The following is a 5,822-nucleotide window of genomic DNA, read 5'->3' on the forward strand; positions in this document are numbered from 1 at the left end:
CAACGAATTTGTGACAGATTTTGAATTGAAACCAAGAAAGTATTGTAATTTTACCCTGTTGCAAGTTGAGACAAAAGCAAAATTTGTAGAAAAAGCTGTGACAGGACTTGCCATACTATAAATCTGTTGCGAAATAGTCGCAAGTTTTGACGGATTCTGCGACACATTTCCAACAGATGCCATCTTTAAAGACAATCTATCTAAAATCCTTCGTGTCCTTGCAGATTAGCAACAAGTCAACTCCATCACAAGCCCCACAAAAATTTTGGACAAAATAAAATTTGCAATAACTTAGCGACAAATTGCGACAAAACACCCTCCCGCCAAGTGTGCACCCAAACTTGAGACAAATTTCATCAACTTTGTGCGACATTATTTGACCATTTGGTTACTTTCCTTCCCAAATTTGTTACAATGTCCCTGGCAAGTGAGACTATAGCTATCCTAAATTTCTGTCACTAATAAACTATTCTTTCGTGATGAAGAATATGATATTTTGTTAATATTAATAAATTCGATAAATTTTTCAGATAGAAAGATCTATTTGTTAGATGAAAAACAAACTTCAAAGATACTAAATATGATTTATCAAATCACAGAAAGTTTACATGTAATTATATCAAATCTCGGGGAGGGCTATATAATTATCCCTTTATTTTATCCGTAATCATTTATAATTTAGAAAATAATTCATTTTTTATAGGGACAAATTTTCATATATATATATATATATAAGTTATTTCCTTAACTATATAGGTGTCACTACAAAAAGATTTGCATCTTTGAAATAAATAGCAATAAAAGAATTCGTCGCTGCACTTAGTAGTTGAAGATCCCGTGGCTAAATTCCAGAGACAAAAAATTTTCATCTCTCTTTCGAGACGGAAAATTCAATCTGATTCTGTCTCAAATAACACCTAAATTTAGAATAATCCATTTAAAATTTATTAATAATTTGAGGAAAAAAAATTATAATTTTAGTCTTGTAATTTAAGGGGGTGGCATTTTTAGTCCCGTATGAATTGATTTTCTTATTCCTGTAACTTTATAATTTTAGCTATTTTAGTCCTTCTCCGACCAACTTGGCTGAAAATTGCAATTTACTTGTAATTTTAGTCCTCCAAATAAATTCATGTAGGACCAAAATGGCCAACTCCCCTAGGTTATAAGAGTAAAAATGTCATGCCCCTAAATTACAGGACTACAAATGTAATTTAATTGAGTGAAAATCACATGTAAAGTTCCCGGCCAAATTGACCGAAAAAGATGAAAATTGTCAAATTTTTATAGTTACAGGACTAAATTGTTAAAATCAATTCATTTAGGATAAAAAATGCCACCACTATAAGTTACAGGACTAAAATTGCATTTTTCTCCCAAAAAAATGACTTCCCATCTCTAAATTTGTATCGATCAAGACAAAAAACTATCATAATGTTTGGTTTCAATTTTGTTTCATCTTCGAGATGGGCCAAAATATGGACAATGTTTGCCTTGATTTGCTTTAGAAGTTTTGGTAGTGTTCTGAGATGTTTTGAAACAGTGCCTCATTTATTTTTTGTCAAAATAAGTACACTAATTATAAGCCCTACAACTAAAAAAATTATATACATACTCATACATATGTATAAATATATATAAAAGAGACATGATTTGACAATGAATAATAGTACTTGTCTCCTACTAAACAACATCAAACATACCATAATTATCTCCAAAAACAAAGCCAAACATACACACTATCTCTGACACGTACTTATTTAATTTTATTTTTCTTTCTCTATCTCCACAAAACACATCAAAATAAGTTAAAAATAAAACCAAAAATAGTGTATATATTTGTCCCTAATCTTTCATCTGATACCCTTTTTTTAGTAGGGTATGTGAATTTTGTATACGTGGAGTATAATCTGAGATGCAATAGTACCGATACGAAATCAGTTATGGTATATTTATGAATTAATTATCTCTAGTCATTTAAGATTCTAAAACACAGTGGTTGTATTTGGATTTGTGTCTTCCCATTTTCTGACACAAGATAAAACATACTCAATGTTTGTTTTTGTGTTTTTACACCTTATTTGCGTGTTTTTCTATTTTTCAACTTTTCATAAATATTTATATGAACAGTGATTTTTGTCTCTCAAATCCCAACATCAAACCTACACCACTTATTTTAAAATATTTTAAATCACCTATAAGCACAAATCCAAACATATCATCTATTTTTAACACACACTTACTTATCTCTATTTTTCTCTCTCTATTTTCAAAACAAAAAAACAAAACACTTAACACAAATCCAAACGCAAGGAGTGTTTTCTTGAAATAACTGTAATAATTGTTAAGAAATGGGAAGCTGGGATATGTTGCTGAGGGACTTGGAGAGTCTGGTAATTGGAAGAAGCTATTGATGGCTGAGCAAAGAAGCAATGGGTCGCTCTTCAATTCACCAGCCACTACTGCTGCTGCTTTGATTCACTGTCCAGACCAAAAATGCTTGGAATACTTGCACTCCCTTCTCAAAATTTACAACACATGGGGTACCTACTTCTTTCTTTTCTTGGTTAAAACCAATCATTTTTATTTCAATTATACGGAACAAAAAATTACGATTTTTGGTATCTCCCATTTGTGAGTGGAAATGTAAATTGGTTGAGGAAAAATGATGGTTGACAAAGACGAAGCTTTGTTCAGAAGGCCAGCGTCGGGGTCATTCGCTGGAGGGAGAAATTGAGGGATGAAATGCTAGGGTTCAAATTCAATTGAAATGTTATAATTCAAATTCGCTCAATTTGAACCTAATATTTCATCCCTCAATTTCTCTCTCCGATGAACGATCCCAGTGCCGGCCTTCTGACCATAGTTTTGTCATTGTCAACCCATCATTTTCCCTTAACCAATTTCCATTTCCATTCACTCCCTTTCAACCAATTTTCATTTCCATTCACTTCTCCTCATATAGGTAGAAAGAGTGGTCTTTTTTTTTTTTATTTACTTTTTCTTACGCCAGCATCCTACGAGGATGCCACGAATTTAATTCAAGCCAGTTGGCAGTCGGAATCTTAAGCCCCAATTTATCCGACTAAAATCTAATAATTTTTGATCGAAAGGACTAAAATTGCCACTAAATTAGAACTTATAGGACTAAAATTGCCCGTCCAATACTTACAGGACTAATTTAATAATTTTGCCCCGTATTTTTATGCTGATTCTTTTTACGTGCTTTTGAATAAAAATAAATAAATAATACAAGAATAAAACATTGTTTACTACTCGTCCCATATTTTACTTACTATGGATGCAGTACCTACTATTTATCCTATGGACATATACACTCGACTCTGCATTGTGGATACCACGGAAAGGTTGGGAATAGATCGGTATTTTCAATACGAACTCGACAGCATTCTAAATGAAACGCACAGGTGATTGGTTTAGAACACAAATGTCCCAAGAATTTACGTGCATATATGTATTGTATGTCCGCAGTTAGTACAGCTGTTGCCACTGCTCTTATGAAACAGGTTATGGCAGCAAAGAGAAGACGAGATTTTTGAGGATATTAGGTGTCGAGCCATGGCATTTCGACTCCTGCGAATGAAAGGATATAATGTCTTGTCAGGTATTTGAAATTTTTATCCACTCAAAATTTAGTTACCTATTTCATCAAGATTGTGAGACTGGTTTTTTCTCGAGCATTGGTTTAGATGAATTGGCAGCGTTTGTCGATGAAGAGCATTTCTTCAGCTCGGTGAGTGCGCAATTCACTGGTGTGACTACAATTCTTGAGCTTTACAAAGCTTCACAGCTCCGAATGCACGAAGATGAAGCTGTACTTGAGAAAATACATTCTTGGACCGGCATGTTTCTGAAGCAACAGTTGCTAAATCAAACTATTCTGGATAAGCGATTGCAGAAACAGGTACTAGTTATGATTTTCATAATGAAAAAACAATTTAGCATGGTGGCATAGTGACTATTTTCAGCAAGCGATAACTGTAACGTTTTTGTGACTGTAAACGTTCGAATTAAGGTGGAAGGCGACCTGAAGGACTTTCGAGGAACATCAAATATAATTGAAAGAAAACTATGGATTGAGCTATATGATGTCAACCATTTTCAAATCCTAAAAACAGCATACAGGTAGTGATATGTGACATATAATTGCATAGGATCTGCAGTTTTAGTTAACTGGTCTAGACCTTTCCCACATCTTAGTATTTGTATTCATTTGTGTTGTCTGGTTTAGGTGCCCCACCATTTATAATGAAGACATTCTTGAATTTTCAAGGAAAGATTTTAGTATTTGCCAAGCTCAGTACCAGAAAGAACTTCAACTACTCGAGAGGTATTCATGTATACTTTAAAACCTGTTCTTGATTAGGACATCATGTACTAATATAGATTCCACAGATGGTACAGCGACTGTAAGATGGATGGCATGACGTTCGGAAGGAATATACTACACGTTTCGTATTTTGTGAGTGCTTTAATCGTCAGCGATCCTCAACTATCCGATGCCCGTATTTGCTATACAAAATCCCAAGTTCTTTTTACTCGGATCGATGATTATATGGATCACTATTCTTCCATGGATGAAGCTCGCGACTTTGTTGAGTTAATAAGGAAGTAAGTTTCACTTTCACATGCAATTGAACTGATCATATATAAGACCATCCATTGAATAAGAGCAGAATATGTACATATTTTTCTTGGCTTACAGTTGGAGAAAGCAACCGTCCGCAACTCACTGCTCTCACGACATTGAAATTCTGTTTGCGGAAGTATACAACACAGTAAATGAATGGGCAGAAATTGCTTCAGCACAGCAAGGTCGCTGCGTCAAAAGTCTCCTAATCGAGCAGGTACACTACCCAAAACACGGGTTTTTTGGGATGGATTGTTGCAGTGGATATGAAAAATATAATACTTGACAGCATTAATTCCCTCTCACGATTTTATTTTTAGCAGTGGCTTGAATTGGTAACATGTATGATGAAAGAAAAGGAAGCCTCAAGTGACAATAAAGTACCGACCGTGGACGAATACTTGTCCTTCTCCTGGCCGACTGTTGGAGGCAAAATGTGCAGTTTTATGGTAGTCCATTTCCTTGGAACAAAATTCTCCCAGGAGATGCTAACAAGTGCCGAGTGCGTTAATTTGTGCAAGCATGTTTCTATGGTAGCACGAATTCAGAACGACATACGTAGTTTCAAGGTAAGCTCTTCGCCTCTATATGATCAGTTCTTGAAAAACGTCCATGTATATACAAGTAGCTGATGAATGAGGTAGGTAAGGGAGTGAAATTACGGTATCTAACACGAAACGCAACTCTACAGAGAGAAGAAGAAGAAGGGAAGATAAACAGTGTGAGACTGCAAGCAGCGGAGTGTGGTGGAGCCAATCCAGTAGAAGAGGCTATTGCAAAACTAAGACAAAGGATTGAATATCACAGGAGAAAAGTGGTGCAGTTGATTGTTGAGACAAAAGACAACCTGGTTCCTAAAGAGTACAAGAATTTGATTTGGAGGACTGGGGAAGCTGGCTATTACATGTACTCCGAACTCGACGGCTATACCTCCCAGCAGAATGTCATCAACGATATGAAAGCATTTATTTATGACCCGTTGAATCTTCCTTAACTATGTTTGTTGTGTGTCTTATCCCAACTTTGTATACTTATCAAGAACTCCAATGCAAGAACACTTCGGTCATTTAAAAAAACTATTCTACTATGCAATTTGCATATGCAAAGTGAACTATATAATGTATTATCAGTTTGTAAAAAAAACAAATTGAATTATTTGAATTATGGGAAA

The 5,822-nt window shown here is 34.8% G+C and overlaps 1 protein-coding gene across 1 annotated transcript in view; it reads left to right on the forward strand.

The window, feature by feature from the left end:
- The window catches only part of LOC105173786 (santalene and bergamotene synthase, chloroplastic-like), a 7,932-nt gene extending 2,110 nt beyond the window's left edge, over positions 1–5,822 (forward strand). Inside the window, exons 3-12 of the mRNA XM_011095665.2 lie at positions 2,350–2,543; positions 3,308–3,428; positions 3,528–3,625; positions 3,711–3,925; positions 4,037–4,146; positions 4,253–4,351; positions 4,417–4,632; positions 4,727–4,868; positions 4,975–5,220; positions 5,343–5,822. Of these exons, the coding sequence (XP_011093967.1) occupies positions 2,350–2,543; positions 3,308–3,428; positions 3,528–3,625; positions 3,711–3,925; positions 4,037–4,146; positions 4,253–4,351; positions 4,417–4,632; positions 4,727–4,868; positions 4,975–5,220; positions 5,343–5,645 (1,744 nt within the window). The 3' untranslated portion in view covers positions 5,646–5,822. The remainder of the gene's footprint in view (positions 1–2,349; positions 2,544–3,307; positions 3,429–3,527; positions 3,626–3,710; positions 3,926–4,036; positions 4,147–4,252; positions 4,352–4,416; positions 4,633–4,726; positions 4,869–4,974; positions 5,221–5,342) is intronic.

This window comes from Sesamum indicum, linkage group LG11 (genome assembly GCF_000512975.1).
Source record: "Sesamum indicum cultivar Zhongzhi No. 13 linkage group LG11, S_indicum_v1.0, whole genome shotgun sequence".
NCBI classification, from domain to species: Eukaryota; Viridiplantae; Streptophyta; class Magnoliopsida; order Lamiales; family Pedaliaceae; genus Sesamum; species Sesamum indicum.